A 27,872-nucleotide genomic window follows, 5' to 3' on the forward strand; every position below is an offset into this window, starting at 1 on the left:
TTGGTTTCTCCCGCTACTAAAGGACAGGTGACTGTAACTCTTATGAATGTCTGAAAACCTCAAAGTGGTAGAGGCAGCAGCTGTAGTAATGGCAGATGGTATGTGGTTTGTCAACACAAGTAACTTGGATACTGAAGCCTTTGCACGTGTTGCCTGGGAAACCTACGTACAGCAGAATGGGTTTGTAAAATCCACTGTGCTGACAGAGAATACCTCTGTATATGCAGGAAAAATCTGGTTTCCTACCAGCCTTCAGCCAAGGTAAGAAGGTAACTGGGACACCAGGCCACATCATGATGAGCAGAGTCACAACCCTATGCAAGCTTGTGTTTCTGGTGTGCAGTTTGGACTGTGGACAGTCACTTCTATTACAGGCTATCGCTTATGGATTTTTTTCCTTCATGAATGCTTAATGCAACACATAATTAGACATGGCAGGTGAATGCCGGGTCTGGAATTAAGACCTGAGCTTTACTGACTTTCATTTTAACGCTCTTACTACCAGGCACTGGGAAGGTTTGGAAGTGCTCTTGGAGCAAGCAGCTGAACACCTTGCCTGGCACAGGGAGAGCTGCCCTGCTGGGAGCCCATGTGCTGTGCTGAGCTACAAGGCAGGGCTGGGGTAGTCACTGCCAAAAACTGGCCCCTGACACAGCATTAGTAGTCAGGGCAAGGTCTTGATCTTCTGCTGTTGAAAATTAAGTTGTAATTTTGTTTCCTTTATTTTTTTCCTTTGCTCAAACAATCAGTCTGTTGCTGTAGGGGAGAAATAGGAAAGAGTAGGTAAGAGTGGAATGGGATCACTCCTTGGGGAATAATGCTGATATACTTGGTTCTCTATTTCTCTAATCTCTGAATATATGAAGATGTAAAGAATATCATTAGGAAAAAACCCCAATAAATGCTAAAACTAGCTTGAAATATTAAGCTCTATTTTTATATCTCCATACCTCTAACAAGTACTCCCACTCACCCCAGTAAAGTGAAGGCCACAGAGAGCTACCTCTCTGACTGCCCACCACAGGCTTCTGTTTCCGTCTGAAAATGTTCTGTACCATCGCTCATCCATATGTAATCAAGCTTATCATGGGATAAAAAGGTGTTTCATTGTATTTAAATGCACAAACACTTTTCAAAAAGGTGTAGTTTGAGTGGTGAGTTCTCTTGGTAAATGCATAAGCTGTATTGATTATCAGTCCAGATATTTTTTAAAATTACACTCTTTTTCTTTTCTTATAAGATATTTTAGAATAGCAGGGCTTTCAAAGCTTTTTTCAAAACAGTATTTCTGACTGATTTTGTTTGGCCAGTGAGCTCTAATCAATTATTAACAGTATTTCCAGTGGGATGCATATTTGGACATGAGTCTTTAACTCGTCAAAGATGAAAGAACCAGGGAAAGTCATTCTAACAAATTACTATTCCCTGAAAGTAGTGCTTTGTTAATAAAAAACACGCCTTAAATTTAAAGCTGACTTGGAATAGCATGTTTCAGGTCACAACAGTATATGATTAAGGTTTCAGGAATGCTGAAACGTATTATCAAAAAAAAAAACTGAAATAGTGTTACAATGTTTTGAGGAGCCCAAAATGTCCCATTCTTCTTGCAATTCTGCTTGGAAGTATTTTCTGAAAGTGGGAGTTGTCACAGGAAGGAAATTTCAGACCTTGTTTATCTCTAAACTCAAGCCATCCTACATACACAGAATGATCCATAATTTGATTTATTAGCTATGTAAAATGCTGTGTCTTCTAGGTAGGTCTTCTGCAGTTGCTTCCTCTAAAGGAACAGTACATTTTCATGTTGCTTTGTTACTGTGTCAGTTTCATTCTAATTATAACTGGTCAGATTCAGATACCTTAATGGCTTTGCAGCTACTAAATTTAATCAGACCTGATCATGCTGAGACCATGGTCACAGACTAAGCAGCCAACCCTGCTTCTATGCACTGTGGTCAGAGGACATGAGGTTGTTTAAATCAGGGGAATTACCCAAAGAGCAGATATGATCCACTATTTTTACAGACAAAGAGACACACAAACTCAGGAGGTAAATGCAGAGGTATACAGGCTGGTAGCTGTTATTATTTAGGAGTCACAGTTGTTTAAAATTGTAGGTTTTCGATGGTACACCTCAGCTGTCGCTACAACTATTATTATTATCATTATAATTATTTTACTAAACCAGGCAGTATTTTAGGCTGACAAAAGATTTCCAAGTCATTGTTTTCTCATTGCACCTGTATGGTGCCCTCTGCACCTGCTGAGTTGAAATCCTGCTTTAAAATCTGCCATAGTAGGAAACAAAGTCTTTGACAGGAAGAAAAGTGCCTTGGAGAGAGAGGGTGACAGCCCATCTTAAGGTCTAAATGAACTGACACTTGCTCAAACCTTAAGGGCCACGTTAATCAAAACCCAACCAATCAGACCCAGCAGGGCAGGGTCAGCTGTGGAGAAGAGGCCTGGGCATTGTACTGGTAGCTACAGCTCTGAACCCACTCTGGAACGGGAACAGTGCAATCACAGTAGACCAGGTAACTGCAGGTTCCAAGGATGCTGCTTGTGAAGGATGTCCCTGTTCCTTGGGCCCCTCTGCCTCCCACCAGGTCTGGCAGCTCTGCCCAACCCCTGTGCTGGGTCTGTTCTTCATCACTTAACCCCAGGAACAAAGCTTTCGTCAGCTGACCAGGGATAATCTTGACAACATTTAAAAGGGTGACCTGCAAGTCGGCTCATCACTGACATCATAGCTCATGACCACGTAGCTCTTAATAAGATGCCAGTTGGAACTCTTAATTTTAAGGCACTTCAAGAGAAGAGCTTAAAATATGTACATTGCTAATGAAGGGCTGAAGCCCTAATTAATGTTGTTACGTTGATGTGTTTGTCCTTCATTTCCACCCATTTGTCTCTGAACCTTGGCTGCTTACTGGAAAGCTTCAGATTTATTCTAGTGCAAATAATAGACTAAAGTACTATAAATCTTTGTCTAATCTGTTTCCTGATTGAGGAATTCTATTTAGCTTTATAGAAATACCAGCTCACACCTTCAGTTTCAAAAGCAGTTATGTGTAAGTGTGAAAATCACTCCCTCTCCCCCACCCCATTGACATAAGTTCCTTTACAAAACTATTATGTTTGGATAAAGCTCTTCTACATTTTTAAGTGGTTTCCCTTCTTATATTTTGAAAGAAGACAATAATTCAGACTCTTTTTGGTATTTAACTGCAGGAAATATGCAAAATATTAATATATTCTTTTACAAAAAAGACAACCTCATAATTATTGTACAATGAAGATAGCAAGCAAAAATGAATAATTGAACTGAAAAGCTTTATTTTGAAGTTGAAGAGAGAATTATGTTTTATAATCTTGGATCACGGAAGAGCAACTTTATATGATTACAAAATGGTTGGTGTGAAAACCACCAAACTGAGGAGACAGCCAATATCACCAACAAGCTGTACTGGAATAAGTTTTTGAGCAGGTGAAGAGTCATTAACAGCCACTTGTGAGCAAGTATAACTTAAGGGAGAGACTGCTCATCGAAAAACTTCTACCATCTCTTGAAGACTGTGAGGTGACCAGGATGATGAGGGAATCTGGAGGAATGCAGACCAAAATAGATGTTTATACCATATCTTTTACCACACCTAAAACTTTAAAAAAAGGATGTTGGATTATGCCATCCTTTCTTTTTCTAATATAGAAAAATTTGTGTCTCTTAAGAGGCTTTTTTTTTAAGTGACTAGCCTGTCGCTCTTCCCTTAAGCACATTGTAGTTAAAGTAATTTCTATAAATAATGGAATTGCAGGTATTGATTACTTTCAAGTTGCAGCAGTTTTGCATAATATGATACTGGCAGCTAAGTTATGATGAAATTGCATGTTGTATTCTAGCTGAGTTGACAGTGGCCTGACTTATCCCCAGTGCCAGCATGGCCAGCAGGTACTGCTGCCACCCACTGGGAAACCTTGCTTGGCCCTTCCAGCAGGTCTGTAAAGGCAGCATTTGACTTGATACCAAGCAGAGCTCCTTTTAAAATTAGGTTTGAAAAGATGTCCCTGAGTCTGTAGGACATCCTTGTGCGGCTTGCTAAAAAGCATAGAGTTAGGGCTGACTACATATATAAGAAAAAGATGTAGACTCCTGAAAATGAGAGGCAGCATTTATTCTTCTTTCCTGAAGGAGCCTTCTTCCACCAGCTTATCCTTCAGGAACACTCAAAATTATTTTTAGGTTGCAATTTGTACCACTGGTGGAGAGTGTCAGATAATGTTCTAAACCTGAGCACTGGTCTGACCCACAAGGTATCCTTGAAAGCATTTTTTCCATGTAAATGAAAAAATAGCCTCTTCTTTTCCAGAGTTCTAATGGAATTAATCCATTGCCACAGGGATTTGTTAGGCTGTTAATTAGCTTCTTACAAGTATTGCGATTCATTTACATTTCTGATTGTGACACTTCCTTGTATGCCTTTTGAACTTCTATAATTTTATAATTGCTTGGCTAAACAGTTAGGACTGAGAGCCCCACCACATGTTCATTATGCATCCAAATTTTTCCTTCTCCTAATTTTGAGACACAAGCACATCAAGGATACAAGACAAGGCTGTATATATAGAACATCTTCCTTCCAAATATGCCAAGGGTGAACAATCCAATAAGGAGAAGAAATTGTCTAGGGTGCTTTAATTATGCTTTACCAAAAACAAAACTCCCAAAACATAGAGTAAGTGTATAAGAAGAAATACAAGCATATGCCAATGCAGACATTGCTGCACAAGGACCTCTGAAATTACAAATCTGAGAACACAATCCTGGAAACATCTCTGCTTACAGTAAAAGAGAGGAAATATTAATACTTTAAGAAATATGTCAGAGTGATTCAGTGTTTAGTTGTGTTTCTTAGCACAAAGCAATTAGCTCTAAATTCTTCATGTAAACAGTTAAACTCTTGCATATTCTCTGCTGGCAAAACTAACTTTTAAGACCAACATGAAAATGGTAATTACGCTGACATTTGAGCACAATTTTCCTGTCTTCACAGACTTCCATAACAGCCTTTGCTGCTTTATTAAAAGGTTGAAGAAATAAAAGGACTGTTGTCAGCAGAGAAAAAAAAGAAAAAAAAAAAAAAGAGAAAACCCCAATATGATACTTCAAGCAGAAACATGCAATGCAATGCAAGTGCTCCTATCCATCATGTCCATTCGGATCTCATGGCATATTCTGTCACCACTGGCAATCAGGGTCTTGATTACACCATTAAAATGTCATCTGTCTTCTCTGTTAGTGAAAAGTGGAAAAAAAATATTAGCTGTTTTTGCCATCAAATTGGATACCCTCTGTATTTTGCACACACCCTGAATAAACCTTTTAAGTAAATTCAGTTGATGTTTACTTCTGGATGCAGGAACTGTGAATCTGCATTCTTACACTTGTTATTTTCCAAGTAACTTTTAATCAGGAGAATGATTAAAATCAGATTTCCTACCACAATTTAAAATCACTCTATAAGTTTTTAAGTACTCTGCACCTTTTGAAAGGTATTCAAACCGTTTTTTCAGAAGTTGTGTTTAGAGACAATAACTATCTAAATCATTGTTTGACTGGGTGCAGTTAGAAAAATCATTGTCATTAATAAATACCAGTTATTGAGCTGACAGAAGTACTGTGAGGTGTTTGGTGCTGTCCTGTTTTCAGCTAGGATGGAGTTAATTTTCTTCCTAGTAGGTGGCACAGTGTGTTTTGGATTTAGTATGAAACTGATGTTGACGACACCATGATGTTTTGGTTGTTGCTAAGTAGTACCTTTTTTTTATTTCTCCTCCCCATCCCAGGAGGGAATGAGTGCCTGCCTGCTACTGAGTTGCTGGCTGGGGTTAAACATGATAAGTGTTTTTTATGTACTTGGTGTAATTTAGTGTGATTCACAATCTACTAATGGAAAAATAAGATAGCTGAATTTTGGGGAAAAAATGGGCTCATTGCGAAGTGACCTTCTTTTTAAGTGCAGCATATTCAAGATACCAAAACAACAGCTGAACTGGTTATTGCATATTAACATATGCACAGGAATAGGTTTCACTTGAATATAAGCACTGATGCTGTAGATCTGTACCAGTGACAGTCATCTGACTGTAACTATAGCAGTGCTCCATGGATTTAGTGCTAGGACTCGTGAGTGTCTGTGTGCTCTTAGGGCTGCTCCCAAGCTAATTGTAATGAAGATGTACTCAGAGGCTCCTGGGTCCAGGTTACTTGTAGCAAATCTTTCACCTTCATGTTGGGAGGAGGACATAATTCTGTAGTGATTATTGGGTTAGCATTTTGTAGTGGTAATTGAACTGCTTGTATCTTTATCTTTAGGTTATGAATGGGAACATCAATGACATTCCTTTCTACAGGTCTAGCTGTAGTATGTGAGATCAATCCAGAGTTTCTTGCCAAGGTCTTAGTGGTATTCTTCATGTCCTAATGGAGAGAGAGAGATTGCACCCTTGATGGTTGTGTCACTGACACAGACATGCACTCTTTGCAAGGTATTATTGACCTTTTTTAGGTTAGACTCTGTATCACCTCCAATTGCAATTTAAGCTCTATTGGTTTCTGACTTTATGTCACTTTTCTGTTAGGCTATTGCTATATATTGGGTTTTAAATAATCTTTTTAAAAATAGATTCATATTGAGCTGTCTTTACCAAGCCTCCACCATCGAGTCTGTTTTTAACATCAAACACCTATGCATTGATGGCAGTGATGGTGCTGACTTTTAGGTCTTTCAAGGAAGATTGGTAACCCTCCTTATGTTCTGTTAAGCATTTTAAATGTTTGATTAAATGGATGCTGATAACCAGAGCAAGACACATGCAGCATAGTCTGTCAGTAATTCAGCAAGACCACTGGGTTATTTGAAGAAATCAATATCTCAATTTATATGACCGAAGATGTTGAGAAAAGGGTGAGGTGCCACTGAATACTTGCACAATTGAATAGCAATAGAAATACTAAAACAAAACCAAGACATAAACAAACTAATCTCAAGAATCTTAATACCATGTCCAACTATCACAACTTAGTCTGTTGACATTGCTTTTATTGACCTATTTAGTATTACATTATTTAAAGACCCCTCTATGGCAACATGCAACATACTTGTGCATTTGACTATTACTGGAGTAAGTTGCAGTCCTTAGTCAGAAGACAGGTAGGTTCAAAGATGTGGAAGAGACATCAAATTATTTTATAAGATTTCCAATAAAATATTTTCATTAATTCAAATTCAGCACAACACCACATGACCAACCCTCACCTCACATCTTATATTGCCCTGCTACAAACATGCACTAAAAGGCCATGATGTGCAAACCAGCTGCAACTCTTGCAGCTGGTCTGCAAGAACCAGTGAAATCAGTGGAAGCTGTGGTGGTTTGGCACCACTCAGATATATAATCATTCACAGCACTGAGAAAATAATGTTCAGTGGAGAAACTGTAAATTAGAAAAAATCTACAGGTTCTTGTCATCGATGGAGTTAATGATTCCTTAGTTTAAATACAGTACAGTAAATAAAGAATTGCTCTGCAACTGAGATAAGATATGGAGTTTAAATTCATGTTACTTTGGTCAAAAGACTGAATTCAGTGTAACTATTAACCAGTGATTTGTTAAATACAGATTCAAATGCATTATTTTAATGTAAAAGTCCAGTGTATGTTTTTAACAGCATTCAAACACAGTTCTTAAGTTTTCCTCTGAGAATTCAAAGGTCCTGCAGTTCAAATTTACATGAAAAAAAAGGTTCAACTTGGGCTATCACATATAGGTTCACATCTATTTGGTCCAATTCAGTTTGCTCTGAGTGGATATAAAGAGCAAACCAAGTCACAATAATTGCATAATGTAAAACATCTTAATCATTGCTGCAGCTTATTTACTTCATGGCAGCAGCTGTTTTATACCCATGTATACCAGTTTAAACCTACATGTCAATTTATCACTTTCTAAAGCACTATTTAAACAAACGGATCTGGCCTGAGAAACACCACAGTATTTATCAGCCTTCAACTCAGGCTGTTAATGAAAGACAACTCTTTCTTTTTAAAATACAGAAGTTGAACTGCTGTTCATCAAACAAAGGGAAAGACAAGCTTCTTCCCCCATCTTGGAGGACAGTACTGTTAACCCTTAGACTGGCGTTTAAGGGGTGAGATGGTTTCCACATCACATTTTGCTGATTGTTCTGTTTTTCATGGCAATTCCTCCTGCTTGCAGCTGAGTCTCATGCTGTGCTGTGCTCACCACTGTGCAAACCCACATACCTGTGCTGTTTGCCAGGGCTCACTCCCTCCACACCTCCCAAATCCTGAGCCCAAGGTCACAGTCCTGAGCCTCTGCATAGGATAAATGTTGCACTTAAATATATCCAGAAGCTCCTACCCTTGAGAGCTCTGGGGTCCAAACCAGTTCTTCGGGACTGGCATTATTTCAGATCTTTTATTGGGAAGAAAACTGAAGGAAGTAAATGAACTGGCCTTCTTTGACTGAAAAAAAAATAATGCTGAAGATAAGAAAGAAGTTTTTAAATCTAATTATGAATATTATTGCTATCATTTTATTTCCATGTGTTATTAAACAGCTGTCAGGTTTCCTGTGTTTGGCTACACTGTGAATAGTGTCTTGCTTTTTGCAGACGTGCTGCTTGCAGAGCTATGCTGTTCTCAGGTTAGAACTGAAACTCTGCCACTGACAGGAGCTTCAGAATGTATTTATTATTAATACAGAGAATCCAGTAATGTTGTGTGCTTGCTGAATTAAAGGCAAAATCAAAGGCACTTTACCTGTCAAGACCTTAGTTCAGAGTTCTCAGTTTATCCTGCAGAGGATGACAATGTGTCATTGATTTCTGAAATGGAGCAGGCAGCTACCTTCATTACCAGTCTGGCAACTTCATAGCTGTGCTCAGTGGCAAATCTAGTGCTGGTTCAAACCCCATCTGCTGCTTCCCATGGCAGGGACGTTGTTTTACACTGTCCCATCACTGAACACTAGCCAGGAAAATATATCCATCTTTTCAACCACCTCCACTTTAAGTGTCCATAAAACACCAGGGGAAGTATCCTCTGCTTCAAGGGCCAAGAGATGGAATACTTGGCCCACTGAGGAGGTGGCAGAGTCTCAAAGCTGCTTCAAACACCTGGCATCAACATCAGCAAAAAGGCCCAAGCACTCAAGCCGGCACATCTCCTACGGTAGGATTGGCACCTCAGCTGGACTCCCTCAGCCAAGTGCATTAGCTCCTGTCCTGCAACTCTGCATTCCCTTGCCCTGAACCTCTGCAAGGTAACCCATGTCCAATGCCAGAGTGTTCTGAATATAGGCAGTGTTGTGTTCAAATGGCCTGCATCCATCCTTATGTCAAGCACTTTCTGTCAGCTGCTTCAAGGCTTCAGAAATGCTCACGGGAAATGCTGGACAAAGGGATGGTTTGGGTTGAACACATTGCACCTGGTGCTGATGAAATGGTTGAATGGCTGGTGCACATCCCGTTTCAGACCTGAGCTTGAATCCAGATCCATGTGTGACCTTATACGTGAAATTTTCTCCCCAGTTCCCATTATTATCTTCCACTTTATTTACTAGCTTCAGTCAGGATTGGCAGAAAGGCTTGAGGGAAGGCTTCCTTTCAACTCTGCATGCATAATCTTCTGCATTTTTCTTCATTCTATCTATGCTTATGTTATAGAACATCACAGAAGAATGGGTAATTAATAACATAATTAATTTATTGCTATTTGAATATTTTCTGAGTAATTCACAAACCTGGATGACTACCAACAGCAGGCAAATATTTAGAACCAGCACCTAAAAGCATCAGGAAAAAAAGTCTGGATTTACAAAACTTTTGTTCCATCTGTGTGACGCAATAAACATCGCTGACTTCAGTCAGGAAGGGCACAAAGGCCTGCTCCTCAGGAGGAAATGTTATGTGTTTAGGAGGTGTTCTCTGGGCCTTCCTCTGATTACTCCTGTTGTGGGGTGGAATTCTGTTCTAAATCTGCTTTTGAGGAGCGGCATGTGATGCTCAGCAAAGGCCCTCCCTGCACCACTGCCAGCAGGAGGCAAAGAAGGGAATGTATTAACACCTCAGTCTTCCTCTTCAAGGGTATCTGAAGGGCTGGAAAAAAATGAAGCAAGGTGTGGATGTTCACCATCTGGAGATCAGGCTCCAGGCTTGCAGAAGGGCCTGGATTTCTTCCTTGACTTTTTTTTTTTTTTTTGTATGTTTTTGGGCATGGCTGAATCAAAGTGGAGCAATGTCAGGAGTGTGGGAAATTTGGAAATGAACTGCTGAGCCTGGAAGAAGCAAGCCAAGAGCTGTCAAAAAGTAGGGAAAGCCTGCCTGGACTGTCTCCAAAGAGATTTGAGACTAAGAGGACCAAAGCCATCTCAGTACGTCGCTGGAATGAACTTGCAGCATGGCAGCGTGCCCAGGTTAGAGATGGAATCAGGACTCTGTTACAATCCATCTGCAATAAATGGAATATTTAGTCTAATGCGAGAACATGATGTGTCCTTCTCCAGAAGGAATCATTGTCCTTCACCCAGAGATCCTTGCTGCATTGTGGATGCTGTAAATGCTCCAAGCAGGGGTTTCCCATGGAGCAGTACAGGCAAATGCCATAAGGCTGGTCCCAGTTGCAACTTTTCTGCAAAAAAGACATTTATAGGTGATAGCAGATGTTTTTGCTTGTCTTATTTCCTCTGAAACTAAGAGAAATATTATGTCTTGTTTGGTGATTTTTGTAGCAAACATTTTCTGTTACCTCTACATTTAATTTTGCCCACAAGAACAAGGTCTTTTTTCATCCTTTGACAAGAGCAAGGAAGGAGAAAATACCCCTCTGCCTCCTTAGCTTTTCCCTCATCTTGATCACTCAAGCCTTTGTTATCTCACCAGACAACTGTTACCTGCTCTAGTACCACTCAGGCTCACAGGCTGAAGAGGACAGCACAGCCTCCTGACGAAGCCAACAACCCAAGTTTTGGCTATTGGTTGGATAGAAAATCACCTACCTGGGTCTGTGTGCTAGACCTCGGCAGGGTACAGTCAATGGAGAAGCAGCCTATTTGAAATCCTATTTCATTTTGCTTATGGTAAACAGATGAGCCATTCAAAGAGAATGTGATATTAGGAAATTATCCTCTGCTGCATGCCTTCAAATAAATCTCAAACAGCACTGATAAAATCAGGAAATCTTTTTTGCTGTTTCAAAACAAGTTACTGTATTTTACTTTATCCTCTAGGTGATGTGAAATTTCAGTCATACAACGTTGCTTGGAATCTAATATTTGGCTCTTTCACATCACTCATTACCTCACTGAATCCCACATGCCAGTTTGTTTAAAAGGTTTGCTTTTAAGCCTTCCAAGGACAAATATCTCTTTAGCAACATTTAATGACCCAAAATATCCCAGAGAGAAAGAACACTTGCTGTGCTGTGCTGGCTCCAGTAGCTGCACTGCTTCCCACAAGATGTTAACCCCAGCAATTTACAGTGGGTGAGACAGGGACAAGTTTTCATAAATTCCCCTTTCTGCAGTTGTGACTTTGTGACTTGCTTTGTCTCTTCCCTTTTGTTTGTGTTCCTCGGGTGGCTGTGAGGAACTGCACTTGTTACCCAAGTATAGTGCAGGGATTTGGGATTATTCTGAGATTTGGCCAGGAGGTCTGAGTAGACAGATAGCCCAAGGGACAAATGCTGATTGACCAGCCCCACTGGAATCCCAGACTCAGGGAGCTAAAGCCAGTGGCCTGTCAGTGGAATACTTAAGGAAAGCCCTCAAAAGCCTGGGAAGGAGAGAGCCAGTGGTAGGAGGAGGAGCTGTAGACAGAGGTACAGTGCCTTTGTTCTCTCCTGCCATACAGGGGACCTACCTGGAAAGACTGTGTTCTGCAAGGACAGGTAATGGAGAGGTGATACAGAATGTGATGTGGAAAAGCAGGCGATGACTGAAGAATCAGGAATAGCTGCTTGGGGTAGGAACATCAGCTCTCTGCTCCCCATCCACAGTGGTGCGATCTTTCCAGACTCCAGTTTTTAAAAGGCAGGACCAGGCTGGGGAATGCATACCCAATTATCAGATGATCTAAGTCAGTATTTAGACATAAAAATACTTAGAAGTGTCATAGAGAGGGTTGGAGGGAGGATTTCTTTATTCATTTTTCAATTTTTAAGTCCGATCCTAGGCAAACATCAGCACACCAAACTAAAATGCTTCTTTTTCTGTATCTATCAAAATGTTTTTCAGATGTAGGCAAGTATTCTTTGCCTTTCTTCAGAGATTGCAGCACAGTCAGCTGAAAATGCAGTTAGCCAAAATGACCCAGCAGGCAGCAAAATGTAGCACAGAACATAGCTGGGTAGTTTCTCAGCCGAGATAGCTGGGAAAGTCCTCTGAAATACTTACAGCAAAAGAGCAAATGACATTGAAATAGCATGTTCAGCAGCATTCAGTTTAAATTTAACCTTCTAAAAGATGTATTGAAATCGCCAGTTTGGAATCTGGCTCACCTAATTTTACACTGAAACGCTTGTCCTGTACTCAGTGCTGGGAATAGGTTTGCTGCTGAGACTGTCTCTGCCACTTCTCCATCCACTTTATTGGACTGTGTTCAAATTTTATTTCTTTAGTTAAATTTTATGGTTAAACATTATGTATGGGCACACCTCATTTGATCAGTTATAGCCATGGAGTTTAGCCAATTTATGGCAAAAGAGCCCACTCCTGCCACAGAAGGGATGGGATTCACTGAATTAATATAAATTCCTTGAGGCAGTAGCTGCATCTGAGCAGCACTAAGGGGAACCAATCCTGTTATAGTATGATAGTTCAGAATACTACAAGTTTTGCCCTTTTCAGCATGGTAAAATCCATATATGATGCATTTTAAGGTGAATGGAATCTCTTTCTTTGGTGGAGAGATGATGGAAATTATTGATGTATCTGCCTAATGTGCTGTTCTCTTGGCAGACAGCCTGGTCTTCAGAGGATAACTGAGAGCTCTCATATGCTGTTAGTGTTTTTTGCAAGGGTTCTCAAATCACATACAAACAGACCAGCTCTTGCTCTGCAAGATGTATGTAATGGCATTGATCTCAGAGGATGGTGCTCACACCCAGCCAGGAGTGAACTGGGCCCACATTTTTTAAACTCACTGCATGGTGAGGTAAGATCCTGTTCCAGGAGATGCATTCCACTGGCATGGAGTGCCTGTGGGGTGCCAGGACTGGCTGCTCCAGAAGGTGCCTTTCTCTCTCAGATATATAAGTTTCTGTGCATATTCTTTAAATACAAAATAAACATTCTTACTTCTCAAGTGATGAATTTCTGCTACTAAAGTTGCACCCATGTGAGGCAATGAGGACTATGCAGACACTATTTTCAAACCATGCTCTGTGCTCTCCAGCCAAGCAAAAGCTTTAGACTCCTCTCTCTGCATCTTTTTTTGCCAGGTTTTACAAGGATATATAAAGTGTCAGAAGCATGCCAAAAGCTAGTAACTGTTTCACGTCGATGTGGCCATTGAATGCACTCTAGAGGGGCAAGACTATCAAAATAAATCCTGAAAGAACAAAAGCCACAGGGTGGACAAACTTCCAGATATTTTTACCTGTACTCAGGTCATCAAAGGATATTCTGACTGCCTACAAAGAAGGCAACCCTTCTTTGGGTCTTGCAAATGGGAAAGGCATTAAAAGTGAGCTCATTCAATCTCAGTCAATAGCATGATGAGTTTGCAAGTATGCACTTCTCTGTGTGTGCTTTTGTGTTCCAGTATATTTGGGAAGATGCCTGTGTTTTTTTGCCTTCATACGTGATCAGAGTATGTAGATAATGACTGCTGACTCTTGACTGCATCAGCTCCTGTAGCCACATCTTCATTATATCTGCGTACTATATTTGGACGTGTTTTCATTTGTAATAGTATGGATGTTTTTTCTTCCATGGTCTCTTGCAGCCCATCTATCTCCCTAACCATCCTCCTTTGTAATGTCAGCTAAGTTGGGGTTTGCAGTGCTTGTTGCAGCTCCTGCTTGGTGCAACACATGGTTCTTCTGTGGAAACTTGGTTTGCATCCTTCCATTGTAACATAAATTCTTGCAGCTCAGTTATTTCAATTCAGTCAGTGGTCATATGCTCACAATTTCCTGGACTAAAAGACATCCATTCTCACTGTAGCTAATGCTACTTGTGACTAGTTGAGATGGTATGATTGCCACTTTTCTCTGGCAAACCTTCTATTTCTGAAAAATCCCCCACACTATTATCCACTTCTTCTCTGTCATTAATCAGTGTTCTTCTATTTCATGTGATCAGCCCACAATGCATTTGGGAATCCATGACAGTACTTTCTTTCTCTTCATTTTGAGAAGCATGATTTGTGTAAACTTCAAGAGTATCCATGACATTACTGAAAGCTCCCTTGTACAGCTGGAATTTATGTATTCTTGCCTTCTTGCCCTATCCATCTTCAGATGTTTCCCATGGGTGTAGATAATGAAGCTCTCTTTATGATATACACAGGTCCACTGGCTGTCCATATCAGACTGGCCATGTGATGGAGGTGGAGCACATGCTCTGGAAAGGGCACCTTACTGCTGAGTCAGGTTTGCCACACAGGAATCACTTCACCTTTCTCCATTGTTTCCCTGATTTTTTTCCAAGTAAAAAAATTTTTACTTATTTTCCAAGTATTTTGTGTGTTTTTTTTTTTCTTTGAAGTTATGCCTGTAATCATAGCATATTGACTGTTCATATACCAAGCCTAATACACCCTTTCAACTTTTGCTGATACCCTTCTTTATTTTTCCCTTTCTCTTTTTCCTTCGTGCCTTCCTTCCTGCCTGCCTTTTTTCTCTTTTTCTCCTAGTTACAATACTCCTTGACTGAGTCACTGTGTCCTAGTGCTGAATCTAAGAAAACTGAAGTGGTCAGTGAGTCCTCCCTAGAAGGACAGGATTTCATTAAGCACTCCAGTCTGGCTGAAGTTCCTAAATGCAATATTGGTAATATTTTTTACCTTTTTTAAGAACTCTTGAAACCAGCACAGTCCTCTCCAAAATTTATTTTCTCCCTACTTATGCAGTAGCTTTGAAGGCTACTGCCTATGCTTTTACATTTTAACTTGAAAAGCACAGAAAAAATAAAATAAAATGCTCAAGGCATTCTAGATTTAGATGAGTTCAAGTCAGCACTACAAAATAACTCTTGGATGCTGTGCTTCATCCCGCTATCACTGATTTTGTATTAGAAGTTCTCTTGAGGAGGGCACAAATTTTGTTTAAAGACCAAATGCAGATAAGAGAACAAGCCAGATAAGGGCTGTGGCAGGTGTTCTTGTTTGGTTTGGCTTCTCCCTGGTAGAAATCAATATTTCTTTAACAGATTTTTTGCCTTTCAGTGCTGATTTTTTCCTCATCTCATCTGCAGCATCTCATCCCCAGCCACTTCAGTACCTGTACCATCTTACTGAGGCTTTGATTCAGCTCGCACTGCTGGCAGTAGATGTTGGGAGCATGGCCTTGACTGCTGCCTTTTTAGTGCTGAGATTTTTGCACTGTAAGTGCCAAAGCCTTCAATGGAGGGAAAGCAAAGCAGCTAAGATATAACAAGCAGTTATATGAAGGTGAAACATTGAAGAACTTTCACCTTAAACTTGGCCCTAGTTCAGTGTGTTCCAGGAGAGCAGTGCTTTTCAGGTTGTTTTGACATTTTTTGTCTTCAAATGAAAAGATGTCACATAAGCTGTCCCAGTAAAATTATGCATCTTTTACTGCTGTATTGCCATTATTCTTTTATATATTACTTATGCTGTTGTCTGCTTTTTTCCTGCTTATCCCATGAAAGGAAAAAATAAATCTACCTTTTATTAAGATTTTTACTGGCTAATTAATATTCTTGCTTCTATTCTGCTTAGCCTTCCTCCTTTACAGACAACAAACCCTCCACTTCAATTCCCAATAAACTAGTTCATTAACTGGTGTCATATATTCCTATCACCTTTCATGGCAGCTAATCTCAGTTTGGAGGTTTAATCCCATGTGTGGGTTTAGTGTGAGATACCTTGATAGTTGTTTTAAAGTTGTTTGGGGAATTCAGTGCATCATTTTCTCGACAGGCTCCAGTGCCATCTCTGAGCTCAGCAAGACTGAACTATCATGAACAGCCATTCTTCATTTTCTTTGGGGGGAGGGAACTCAGAAAATCCTTAATCTGCAAATTATAGTTAATGTTCTAGTATAGAAAGTTAAGTAAAATGATAGTTAATATCTCGTGTACACATTAAATTTTAAGGGATATATTCTCCCTTCATTTCATGTGTGATTACTCCTCCTTGACATTAATTGGAATTGTGTGTAAAGTCTGAAGAGAGACCATCAGTGGTAATGTAAATTGAAACAAGCCTCTGATATAATACAGCTTTTAAAGAGTCATTCAAGTAACACAGCTGCAGTATACAACTGTTCTGTGTCAGTAAAAACTGAAGGATACTCTGGACTGTTAATAACTCTGTAGAAGGATGGTATAATCTACTGCTGCTACATCAAGGTGTTAAATAAATATTATGAGGTAACGGTTTTCTGTAGCAAATATTTGAAATTGGCTACATAAAATGAACTGAGCTCTCCGCAGTGAACTGAGAAGGAATAGCTTTAGTGTAGTTTACAGCACCCATAAAAAGTGACTGGAAAATTGATAAGAAAGATGTTAGTTTCCTGACTTGTACATTTTAGTCAGCTGAGCTGGAGACAAATCACAAGAACAGCAAGGTCTGCCTGCTTCCTTATGCAACTGGGGGAAAAAAAAAATCCCTTTTTCTGTTGACAGGCAGCTCGTTGCTCTGGCGCTGCAGTGGAGCTGGAAAAGGCAGGGAGGGGATACGGGAGCACAGCTCTGTCCTTGCCACGGCTGGAGGCTCCCTGACCATCGCTCTCTTCAGCCAGCACAGCCCCACTGCGGCTCCTGCCCGTGGGGCTGCACAGCCACGGCACAGAATGAAACCTCCCTCACGGTAAGGCTTTCCCAGATCTGTCTTTAGGGGAAAAAAAACATTTATATTGCATTCTACTCTCTCCATCCAAGTCCTTCCTTTACAATGATGCCTATGGCACTTACTGTCTTTAAGGAGTTTTCCTGAGTGGGATCACTGCCCGGATTTCATTTACCATGCAGCCACACCAGAGGGAAGGGCATGGAGGATGCTCTTTTAAGAAGGGCACGGGGGATGCATAAGTTGACATTACTGTTGCCAGAAATACTCATTTGTTCCAGCTTTGATAAACTTTGCTCCTTGAGAGCACTCCTTCCAAACTCTGCTTCTCTAGGACCTCGAGTGCCAGTGGTCCTGTTACAAAGTGTGTTAAAGCAGTGCAAAGACAGCCATAGACACCCTCAAAGCACCTAGCACTTGTGCTATGCTCCTTTGTTCTATTTAAGTTTAATTATCTTAGTGATAAGTCTTCTCTTTCCTTCTACCTCATGAAATGCACCCATAGAAGTTAACTCCAGTTTATTAAAGACACACATACGCAAACCAGGATTTATTTGGACTAAACATTTATTTCATTTTTAAATGGAGTTAATTGCTAATTATCTTGATCTAATTAATGGTAGTAAATGCAAACTTGTGCCCTCACAAAAAATTTATTTCAGGAAACAAATAGTTCTTTCTAGTCTCTGCTTGTTCAAGGACCAGCCGAGATGAGGCACAGACATTTATGTCTCAAAAGAAAAGACTGCAAAGGGGATAGATTTGCTTTTGTCATCATGTGTTTCATGTTAAATGACAACCAATTAAATAAATGTAAAAGACAACCAAAGCATCTGGCCTAGGCATGGGTTTTGCTGAAAGATTAGAAACATGTTTGAAACAGAATGTTTGCACATGCTGGAAAGTCTCAGTCAAATATCAGTGTGAGGAGACGGTGGGACAGGAGGGAGGGTCTGTGGTGTGTTGTACTTTGAAGTGTTTACTGCAATCAGATTGGGACTTATTTTGACTATGACAGCAGTTTCTTGTTGTACAGAAGTAAGAAATTGAGTATTTTCAGGGTTCATTAAAAAAAAAAAGAAAATAGTAAATCTAGTTCTGCTATTAGAATATAGCGTGGTTTGAGGTTTTTACAGTACAATTTAATCAGATTGCTGTAGCATTAAATCCTCAGTTCATATCAAGGCTGTGATGAAGAGTTATGTTTTCCAGTCTAGAATAAGCAGACTACATTTTTAGTTGTTGTGGAATAGCAGTGAGGAGCAGAAGCAGAGCAGACTAAATGTTTCTGCTGTTTTGCATGTGAGCATGACTAATAAACCCATAAGCGAAGATATTTATTTTTATTTTCAAATGCTAATGATTTCTGATAGACCAAGTTAATTCTCTCAATGATATGAAAATGTGGGGAGGAGAAGGGAAGGGGTTCTTTGCAGCAGGACTATGAGGATCAGCCACAGTACTGCTGATGTGAAGATCAGAGGAAATAAATCTGGGGCAGGTAAAGAGACTCCCTGGTGAAAAAGAGAAACAATCTGCATTGCTCTATGGACTCTGAAGATAAGAGTCTCCAGGGAAAAAATGGGGGAATATTTTCTGGGGTTTTGTCTGAGTTGAGAGGAGTACAGCTATGACTTTCCTCCTCCAAAATGGCATCTTATTTCCACTCATTTGTTTCCTCCTTAGCTGTGCTTCAAAAGTGCTGTGAGTAGCCTCATATCATAAATTATATCACTGAATTGATCAAATTCACCACACTGATTCCACAGGAATATTGAAGTTTCTGAAAAAAAAGCACAGCAACCTTTGTGAAGGGCAGTTTGTTCATATTATGTGTTAAATTACAAACCCTCAGCACATGAACCTTAGAGGGAAATTATGTGTTTAAGCCCTGGAATGTCCCCTGGAGAGGCAGAGAGAACATCACTGCCTGGGCAAGTGCCAAGCCCTCCAAAACCCAGCCCAGGCACTGCAGGCTGAAAGTGAAAGCAGGGTACTGAAAGCCAGTTAAGATGTAAACCCACACCTATTCCAAAAGCTAGAATTTGGGGAAGTCTTACACTGAATACAACTTAGTCTATGAAAAAGAACTTCTGGAGTCACTGATTTTTCATCACAAAAGCCTCCAAAGGTACCAGTGCATTGCTGAAGTTTAATATGTTGACATTTGATGTGAAAGCAAATACATATCCTCTTTCACAAATGTGCTAATTTATGCAGTGCTTGAAAGACTGTAGGCTAGGGAATAGCACTTTAAATGAAGGGGGAACCTTTACACCTGTTGCACTAGAACTTAATTCTTTCTGAGAATGTTCTTTATTAAAACATATGTTTATTTTTAAAGAGCTTACACTGAAAAAAATCCTTTTGACAACCCTATTGTTCAACTTTCACTGAATAACTCAGAATATGTCTCTCTGAGGGTTCATATGCTTGTGCTTTGTCTTGGAATACATTGCTGTTTTGTCAGCACCCTAATATCCATGCAAAACCCTCAGTATGTGAAGCTGCAAGAGTACAAATTGTGTATTTTCAAATACTTGCTGAAGCTCAGGTCCTTGCTTTGGGCTTCCTGCAGCATTATTCTCTTCTGATTATCATTCCTGCTGGTTTTACATGCTGCCTCTGCATTTTAAGCCTAGTGAAAATGATGTAACATTGTGCATTGTTCCTTTCTTAGCCAGTATAAAAAATTGGGCAAGTACAAAAGTACTTGCTGTGATTTTTTTTTTTTTTCTGAGTATATTTTTGGCAGATTGGGAGTGCAAAGAAGCTTGGCTTTGGCAGGCTTTTCAGGTGAAATGTAGCTACATCTGAATTTGGATTCCCCCAGCTTGGTAGATCATATTCTCATGAGGTGATTCAGAAAGGGTACTCTGGGGTATGCATGCTCTGAGTGTGCATATTTGTCTTCTTTCACTGCTATTTGTATAGCTTCTTTCAAATTTTTGCCAGGATGACAGTGTTTGCATATGGCCTATTTTGGTTATTATTAGACTCTTCCTGTGCCCCATAATTGACTCTTTTCTGAGATGCCATGTAAGATGCCTGAGGTCTTTTACCTGTGTTATTTAAATATTTGATCTCTTCCATCAGTTTGTCTGCATGCCCTGTTCTGCTCTTGAGCAATAACCTCGAACGTTTTCAAGCCCTGTAGCATTCTGCAAATCTACTGAAAGACCAGCAGTACCTTGTGAGGAGCTAACTGGGAAATGTCAACCGGACATAGCGGTGCTAAAGTCAAAAGTCAGCATCTTGCAAAGGGCTAAGGCCTCCCTGCCACAAGGTAATGATGAGACAAGACCACACTCTGAAGCTATTTTGTCAACTGGGGCAAAAGATGAGGCATCAATGTTTTGACCACTGTTGTCAGCCGAGTATTTTCTTCTAATGTAGTTATGATCTTATTATCAGCCAAAATCTGCTATATCCTTGCCATGCTTTAAGATCTCTTTTGAACATTATTTTGTACTATTAAAATAAATTTCTTCCTTAGCCACTATCCAGACTTTTGGACCAAAGTAAAATGTGGGAAATTATTTAACTTTTATAGAAGTGCTTGCAGAATTGGGATGGCAATCCAACATCAGCACTTTTTGAATGTGGAGATATTTTTGGAATTTGGGGAAAGGGTGGATGATGGAGAAGAGAGGAAGAATCCAGTTTATTGATTTCCTAATTATGAGCAGGTCATGTCAGACACTAAAATCAATAAGCTGTTCACTCACATTTCTGCATGACTGGAGCACACTGTGAGTTATCATGGTGTATATTTTTATTTAAACAGCTGTGCACATGACCTTACATAAGGGTCACAGCCAGTGAGCTAAAGCATGTTGCAAGTGAAATTTCAATGGGATATCTGCTCACTACTGAAATTATACTCCACGTGACTAAGAAATTTAAGGTAAGTATAGTAGCCAAGAATCAAAATTCTTCACACCATGAAAGTATTTCTCTGAGTTCATTCAAGCATCTATTTGACTGGATCATAGCCAGAAGCTAACTGAACAAACTTGTGCTCGTATAGGCTGAAAAAGCTATTGCTGGAATGTGTGGTTTTGAGAACATATCTAATTCTACTCTTTAAATACAGAGTATTGGACTCTGTCTCATAATTTTTTAATCAAAGTCATGAAACAACATCCAACAACTGGGAGGCAAAAGCATAAAATACAACATGTATTCTGGAATGCATTTTATGGGGGAAAAACCCAAACAGCAAACCAAGAAACCTCATCTCTTTAGCAGGCTCATGTCCTTTCACTAGGTTATACATGAGTAATGGTGTCTATGAATGTTGTACCCTTCCTTCCTCCGCTGGACACCAAATAGACATTGTATTCACAGGGAACTAAAGCTTTACAAATTCTGGTGTCAGTCAGGTTCCAGATATTTTTGTGCTTGGCATGCCAGTATTTCAGTGTGGTGTGGATTTTTTCTCTCTCTTTTGTTTTTCGGGTTTTTTTCTAATTGCCCATTAAAATTTTTGCAAACACGAACAGGAGGGGCACTAACAGTCTGCAAACTAGGAATTATTTTACTAATCTGAAAAACTGAATGCAGCACTAAAAATATCTGAGCTACCTTTTTCAAATTTGCTAGCACTATCCTGCTCGGGAATGGTACAGCTGGTGATGCATCAGTTTAATCTCAGCCACTGGAATTAAAACCTGCTTCAGTTCAGCTAATGGCATTGAAATGTTGCTGTGCTTACGCTAATAAATCCTGTGTCCTCTGGCTCTTATGATGAGGGGTAACACTTAAGCCCATTCTTTTCATGAGGACTTCAATAGATATTGAAATTTTCAAAGTTCTTTGGTTGGTATTTATCCCAAAACTTTGCTCAACAAAACTAAATGCTCTGCAATAATTCTACAAGTTTTGGTTTAAAGAGTTTTTTAAAAGAGAATTTATTTTGGATCCTTGAGAAATAGTGGAACAATGCAGGCATGCGTGTGTCATCTAACAGACCTGGCCTGCTCTCTCCAAGCCAAGTAGCACCACAGCCATGAGCGTAGGGAGAATTCAGCTGGCCCCATAGTAATTAAAGGTGACAGCCAATATGGAACTGAAGAACATCTGTGTCATTCAAGGAGGAGAACTGTTCAGGAAATTAATAATGCTTTGTACTGTATTTTAGGAATTAACTCTCTGTGATAGAGAAAGCATGGATATAAGATGACAGTTGCAAAGCAAAGAGGTTGTAGGATAAATGGAAACAGGCTTTCCAGAGCAAATAGTCTTTATTGCTGCTGTTTGCTCCTTAGAGCTTGACTTGCATGCCCTAACATTTGAGTTGTTTTTTTCACTGGCTATATTGCTTGTGAACTTAGGAAAACAGAATTTAGTTCTTTTAGACACTGAGAATTATAGCTTATATAAAGGATTTTCTCCTATGCTTGATGTGAAATAATATGTGCTGAAATATTCTGTTGAGTTGAATCCAGAATGTTCAACATCTCATGGGATTCATCTGACAAATAACTCCTCTGCTGTATGTATCTAGAGAGTAGTTCTATCTAGTTAATATACAAGAACTTTATTACTGCCCAAGTTTTTGAAATTACCAAAATCACCATTCTAAGGAGTAAAGTCTGGTCACCCAGCATAACATGAGAATCATGTTTCAATTCCTTTGATGCTTACTTGTGTATAGATTATGGCAAATTATTTTGCATTGGTTTGTGCTACACAGAGCTTGACAATTGTTCAGCCTGAAGAAGAGAAGGCTCCAGGTAGACCTTGCAGAACCTTCCTAAAGAAATCTACAAGAAAGCTGGAGAGGGACTTTTTATAAGGGGTTGTAGTGACAGGACAAGGGATAATGATTTCATACTGAAAGAAGGTAGGTACAGGTTAGGTATTAGGAAGAAATTCTTCGCTATGAGGGTGGTGAGTCACATACAGTTTTCCTGGGGAATCTGTGGATACCCCATCCCTGAAAGTGTTGAAGGCTGGGTCAGATGGGGCATCTTTGAGCAAGATGGTCTAGTGGAATGTTCCCTGGGCATGGCACAAGCATTTGAATTAGATGATCTTTAAGGTCCCTTCCAATCCAAGCTATTCCATGATTCTATGAAAACATTGCTATTATGTTGTGATTTTTCTGCAGACCAGATTGATTCTGAAGCGTATCAATTAATGTAATGATGTATGGTGATGTATGGTAATGATGTATGTAATGATGGCACCTCTCTCATTTACCAGCCCAGTGTTTGCAGCAATCTGATTCCTGCTTTAAAAGCTTTTCTTTTGGAAGTTCAGGGAAGTTGTTCTCTGATGTTGCTGCTTTGGAATGTGTTCAGATGCCTGAAGCTGAAGCTAGATGTCTGCTGAGCTGAAAGAGCAGAGATTTGCTGAGCAAAGCAGATCAAACTGTGGGCCAAGGTCTCAGTCTTGCTGAAGATCTAATTGTATTCATGGCTGGTACTGAAGTGATCACAAAGTCTAAAGAAGCCATTGAGAATATGCTGTCTGGATTTAGATCACCTCTTTTTACAGCCTTCCCTTCTTCCTTTCTCTCTTATTCCAGGTTTCCTTTTGTCTGACTATTGGATCATGCTAAAAGTCAGGGAGGGTGGGCCTGGAGCCAGGAGAACTGCCCTTGACTCACTTCCAAATTCTAGCAGGCAAAATGAGCATTAGGAACCAGTGCTATGAGTGCAGCTTTCAGGCAGGTCTGTGACCAACACCAAAAAGAGCAGTAGAAAGATCTCATGAGGTTCAGCTGGCCTTATGCTGTTCCATCTTGCCTATGTAAGTCAATTTCTAATCAACAAAACCCAGTGCTGGAGATTATCTTGTACTCATTATTTACAGTTCATTTCATTAAGTAATATATATTTTTTTTTTTGTCAGACAGTGATAAAGGAAGAATTATTTGTTTTCTTTTTGAAAAATTTTCTTGCTCTCACTTTTCCATCTAGACACAGTTGTGATGCATATCTGTCATATTTCTGAGTTCTAGAGCATCAATATCAAAAATGCTGATCACATTCTTAAGCCAGAATCCCATAAATCACAAACTCCACGAATAAATTCCAAGGGGTGTCTGGGGATAGAGGGGACTGTTGGTTTTTTTTAAAAGCAAGCTTCTTCTAAAAGGTTATCTGTTTTCCTACTTATTGTGTATTGATTGTACTACTATATTTCAAGTAATTCTTCATCTGATTATCTCTAAGCACTGTAATTATGGCCAATTACCATAATACATATGCTGTGTAATTTCATTATGTCCAATGGTGACTCAAAATCCAAGCAGATATAACTGAAAGCAGAGTCTAAACCACAACATTTTCTTCTGCTCCTGTAGAAGTCTGATGTAAGGCAGTCTCCCTGACCTCATGTGAAAGAATATTCACTTCTATGAAATACCTTTTCTCATAGGAGATGAAAGGTGCAGTGAGTAATTAAGTGAACCAAAGTGGGTAATTAAGGCAACCAAAGCAGATTTTGTAGTTAAAAAAAAATATAAAGTATTTGTTGCTTGATCATCAGGAATGATATTAGATTATCTGACCTTGAGATCTCATCCCTAACCATAAGCTTTCCAGAGAGAAACTGAGTAAAGCTTGACTTGGGCTCTTTCAGAAGGGAATTCAGAGCACCTGCCTCCACTGACAGGAAAAGGGTCTCAGCGGGAACTAGATTTCTTGGTAAAATCAGATAACTAAATTCAGATGGGAAAAACACTGCTTTTCTCCTAAGGGTTAAGCAGACAGACTCCTTTCCCTTGATAGAGCTTTGCAGGATTAAGGAATGTAGTTACTTCAGACATGGTATGCAATCCTGTGGCTTTCATGTGCTTTTTCCCCTGTGATATTCCCCAAGCAAGGCACTCTGTTTTAATTCACTTGTTTGCAAGCATGACATTATCTTATTAGGCATCTGGGCAAGGTCCATAAGTAAACTGTCTCTGTTAAGATATGTCTCTCTGAAGCAAAACATGGATTTCATAGCTCCTCCTCTAACTTAGTAGAAAATGTTCATCCAGCTACCCAATGTCTGGTGGGATTTATGATACCATGTTATATATTTTAATAAAACAATACAGATACCCAAAAAGAAGACACCAAATTCTATTTCAGATGAGTGGGATGTCCTGTCCAGCCTTTGTCTGGTGCCTCAGAGCAATTTGGATGTCTTCAATGTACTGTATCCCATTGCCAGCCCTGCAGAGAGGTCACTGCCACACTAGGATATTTCAAATGTCACTGGACACAGTGGAGCAACTGAATCTCACCTTCTCTATCAAGAATCTATATATTTCATTTTAACAATACAAATTGGTGTGATATTGTCACTGAGATATTCCATCCTTCACGAAAGTAGTTTCCAAGCTGTTATTATGTCTGATGGAAACCCCTAAGCCAATCTTTTAAATTTTTGCTCTTTGTGTTTGGGATGTTTTTGCAACCCGGAACTGAAACAGCAAGTCCTTAGCAAATGTGGTCATTGCTTCAAGAAGAATTAAATTGTTATGAAGCAATTAAAAGCCTAAAGCAAAACAGCAGTTATTTGGAAACCAGCTTAATTTTGGTACTATTATGAGATATTATATTGTGCCTGACAGAATTTTGATATCATTGCAATAAACTTCAACTGGAGCTTATGGGATGTGACAATTAACACCAAATCCACTTTTGATCTGTAATGGAGTAGCTCAGTTTAAAGGTATGACAGTCAATAAAGCTGTCATATCCAGAACCTCAATAATAAGTTAGAATGGTCACATGAAATATTAACTGAAAAGTGGTGCTTTTCAAGTTTAGTTAAAACAATCAACTTCAGTTACTAATTTTAATGTTCTTTTCCCAGGAAGGGCAACAAAATTGCTGTCTTCTGTCAAGCACCTGCAGAGTATAGGAGTTGTGTAATGCACTACCAAGTTTTAAGTTAGTGTAACACAATAGATGTAAAGCAGAAAAGTGAAGTTTTGTGAAAGAAAAGGGGATGTTTGTTTGTTTTATTAGGTAAACTTCTTAAAAATAAAGATTCCATAATCTGAAATATTTTGAGGAAAAAGCTTATCCTCTGTAGAAATGATTGATTAATCCAAAGCAGTTCTCCTTTGGAAAAACATTCCAGTAAAAATTTGCAATAACTTCCATTTTGGGATGCTTTTTTAGTATATTTTCTTTGCCATATTGCTCTGCTAATTTCAGCAACACTTAATTCTGTTGCAATAAGATGCAATAAATCACAAAGAAGTTTCTTGTTACTTACAACACCTCCAGTATAAACTACAGGCTCCTCCAAAAGAAGCCAGGGAAACATGGCTTTCACACTTATCTTTTGGAAATGTGCTCTGCAGAGAAGTGTTTATAAAAATTAAGAAATATGTTAGAATTCTTTGTGGTAGCACATAATCACAAAATAAAATATGTCTCCATTTAAGATAATGAGAGTGTTGCCATTTCAGTCCAAGAAGCCAGAACTAGGATACCAGACTGGATGCTTCTTATTAAATGAGGTCTGGAGTTTTCTTTCAGATTGCTCAGAACCAAATCTAAATCAAATCTCTGAACTGCTACATGTTACTGTCAAGAAAGAAGTAAAAAAAAAAAAAAAGAGTTGAAGTGCTAATGAAAATATTTAATTTCATGATTTTAAACATAAAGTTAGTATGTCAACATATACAAAATAATAATTTTCTTTGTGGTGCTTTTTCTGTTCTGACATTGAAATTCAAAATCATACTTCATATCACTTACCACAGTGTTTCTCCACTAACAATTGAAAACTCCTATAAATTCAAAAAAATCAATCAAAATTTTGGTCTACTCTGGAATTTTCTGCCTTTTCCATATTTTTTTAATGGATATGTGTATAGACATGTCAAATGTTCTTGTAATGGTTACAAATACCCTTGGCCTAGTCCAAAGGCAATTTTGTGTCTGTAAGTGGCTCCTGCTGATGTCAGGGTCCCTGAAGCTGCTCTGTGCCTCTAACCTGACAAAGCACTTAAATGAGTGCTTAACTTCAAGCACAGGAATAGAGAACTGGCATCAGAAGGCTAACCTTGTGTGTAAATAATATCTAGGTTATCTACCAGCTCTTTACAGGAAAGGAATGAGCTTCAAATTGTGCTTAGGCTTCCATAGCTTCAGGGGCAAAAGTCACATGAATCAATAAGACCCAGTACATAGTATAAAAGGGGTGAAATTCTCAGATAAAGAAAATTTCAGTTTCAGAACACAAAATTTATTGTAACTTTGACCTTGTAAAATGCTACCAACAGGACAGGTACTACTGAAAATATTGCAGGAGTCAGGTGTGATTATAAAAAATAAATTCAGGAAATAGTTGATGGTTTTGTTTAGGTTTTGATGCAGGGGAGATTTTAATTCAATAACTTGCAGGGTTTTTTTCTCAGTTACATTATCAATTAGGCTGATGTGGCCAAACTCGGCCATCAGAGAATTGTTTAAAATTTGTCACGACCAAGTACTGTATAGATTCTGGATTTTAGCAAGCAGCACAGAGAGAAACAGGTTTAGCAAACCCAACATAGCCAGGAAGAAAGCAGGCAGACAATGTGGTGTGAGGTGTGGACTCCAGCAAACACAAAAGTTTAAAGGACTGTGTTGATGCTGGGCAGCAAGTCATTGATAAAAGTGGGTGTGAGAGCTATTGTTGTCCTGTAGAAATAGGTGGGGAAGTGCAGTTACAGGCAGACAAGAAGATCTCTGCCCAGAAGGCCCTCAAATGAGAGGTGACAATGTTAATGGAAGTGGACAGATCTGATTCTTTAGGTCATTTGTGTCCTCAGCAATTCCAGTCACTTCCACTTTCCTTCACTAGGATTTA

The 27,872-nt window shown here is 39.3% G+C and overlaps 1 protein-coding gene across 1 annotated transcript; it reads left to right on the forward strand.

Annotated features, from left to right (window-relative positions):
• Window positions 1-88: 88 nt before the first annotated feature.
• On the forward strand, window positions 89-26,706 carry LOC147652233 (uncharacterized). Its single transcript, XM_086898078.1, has 9 exons — window positions 89-261; window positions 13,040-13,235; window positions 14,940-15,075; window positions 15,500-15,628; window positions 16,898-17,081; window positions 20,210-20,346; window positions 20,848-20,967; window positions 22,759-22,908; window positions 23,596-26,706. The coding sequence occupies exons 1-7, from the start codon at window positions 89-91 to the stop codon at window positions 20,883-20,885; spliced, it is 993 nt and encodes a 330-aa protein (XP_086754204.1). The 3' UTR covers window positions 20,886-20,967; window positions 22,759-22,908; window positions 23,596-26,706.
• Window positions 26,707-27,872: the final 1,166 nt, after the last annotated feature.

The sequence above is a fragment of the Cyanistes caeruleus genome, chromosome 7 (assembly GCF_971803275.1).
Source record: "Cyanistes caeruleus chromosome 7, bCyaCae1.hap1.1, whole genome shotgun sequence".
Classification (NCBI taxonomy): domain Eukaryota; kingdom Metazoa; phylum Chordata; class Aves; order Passeriformes; family Paridae; genus Cyanistes; species Cyanistes caeruleus.

What these genes read in the sequence shown, in the direction of transcription:
- LOC147652233 (XM_086898078.1), top strand. Translation starts at nt 89, where the DNA reads ATGGCAGATGGTATGTGGTTTGTCAACACAAGTAACTTGGATACTGAA. An exon ending in AGTTCCTAAATGCAATATTG is followed by an intron (nt 15,076 to 15,499) that starts GTAATATTTTTT and finishes TCTCATCTGCAG; the next exon opens with CATCTCATCCCCAGCCACTT. An exon ending in TAAGGCCTCCCTGCCACAAG is followed by an intron (nt 20,347 to 20,847) that starts GTAATGATGAGA and finishes TTATTTAAACAG; the next exon opens with CTGTGCACATGACCTTACAT.